Source organism: Otolemur garnettii, unplaced genomic scaffold (assembly GCF_000181295.1).
Source record: "Otolemur garnettii isolate 467f Iridium unplaced genomic scaffold, OtoGar3 scaffold07725, whole genome shotgun sequence".
NCBI lineage: Eukaryota > Metazoa > Chordata > Mammalia > Primates > Galagidae > Otolemur > Otolemur garnettii.
In genome coordinates this window covers 1-1004 of record NW_003860120.1, presented here as the reverse complement: position 1 = coordinate 1004, position 1004 = coordinate 1, and the positions used below count along the sequence as shown (strand labels likewise).

At 36.8% G+C, this 1004-nt stretch overlaps 1 protein-coding gene across 1 annotated transcript; it reads right to left on the bottom strand.

The window, feature by feature from the left end:
• Positions 1-29: 29 nt before the first annotated feature.
• Positions 30-998, bottom strand: LOC100961095 (eukaryotic translation initiation factor 4 gamma 2-like; the record flags this gene model as incomplete). The annotated part of the gene is made up of 4 exons (XM_003803927.2): positions 894-998; positions 619-702; positions 433-531; positions 30-171 (listed from the first exon to the last, which is right to left on the bottom strand). Coding segments are annotated over exons 1-4 (400 nt in total), but the record flags the coding sequence as incomplete, so codon positions are not given.
• Between the last annotated feature and the right edge of the window lie 6 nt (positions 999-1004).

Below are 1004 nucleotides of genomic sequence, written 5' to 3'. Positions count from 1 at the left end.
AACCAAATCACTGTTTTGTTCAAAATTACCTGGCATTTGTCCAAACATATCAGCAAGTCCTCCCAGTGGGTCCCTATCCATTTTCATCCTGGGTGGCATGAACGGTCCCTCCAGAAAGAAGTCACTTCTCATCCCTTGAGCCATAGGAGCAGGAATAAACACTCCTAGATCCTTTAGAAATGAACAAGCACTTTTGTCTCTATATGCTATTTTACTTAAAACTAACATTCATTTGCTGGGAAAACAAAAAACTTCTAGAATATTAGACTGCTATTTGTATTATTTCTATCAATAATTTCTTCCAAAAATGGCATACAAGACACTAAAACATTATGCTCCACAACCAAGATGAGATGGTTTCCTAAGTGTAAAGGAGGGGGTGGGTGGTGGTGCTCCCCTATGCTACTAAAAAACATAAAAAAACTATCTTACTTTGACTGCATCTTGACGGATTTGATTGATCGTCTTTGGTCCATTGTCAAGAAAAGCCTTGCGAGGAACCCAATGGTGTTCTCGCAACTCTACGGTATCCTTTAATTGAAAAATAATGTAAATTTTATTTTAATGCCCCAAACAAAAAACTCAGTTTACCAACATATTTAAGGAAATTAGTTTTACCTGCAGCAGGAAACGAATCCTTGCTGGCAATTCCTTACTTAACATCAAGGAGCACATTCGGGCAAAGTACTGATCCATTAAGGACTGACAAGAGAGAAAAATACATTAATTGAAAAGGTAAAACAAATGTATAAATTTAAGGCTTTTAAGACTTCTAGAGTATAACCAAGGTTAATGACCAAATAATGACCAATACCGCATAAAGCCACAAAAATATGTTGTTTAATTATATAAAGATAAACTACTTTTATCGCTTCTATCAGCAACATACATACCTTGGCTCGTTCATGGTCTAATCTAGGTCCCACTGTCCTCATTATCTGACAGAGGCACTCCAAATCCTCTCCCATATCTTTGAGTTGGACTCTCTTCTTCTTTTCCAAAAG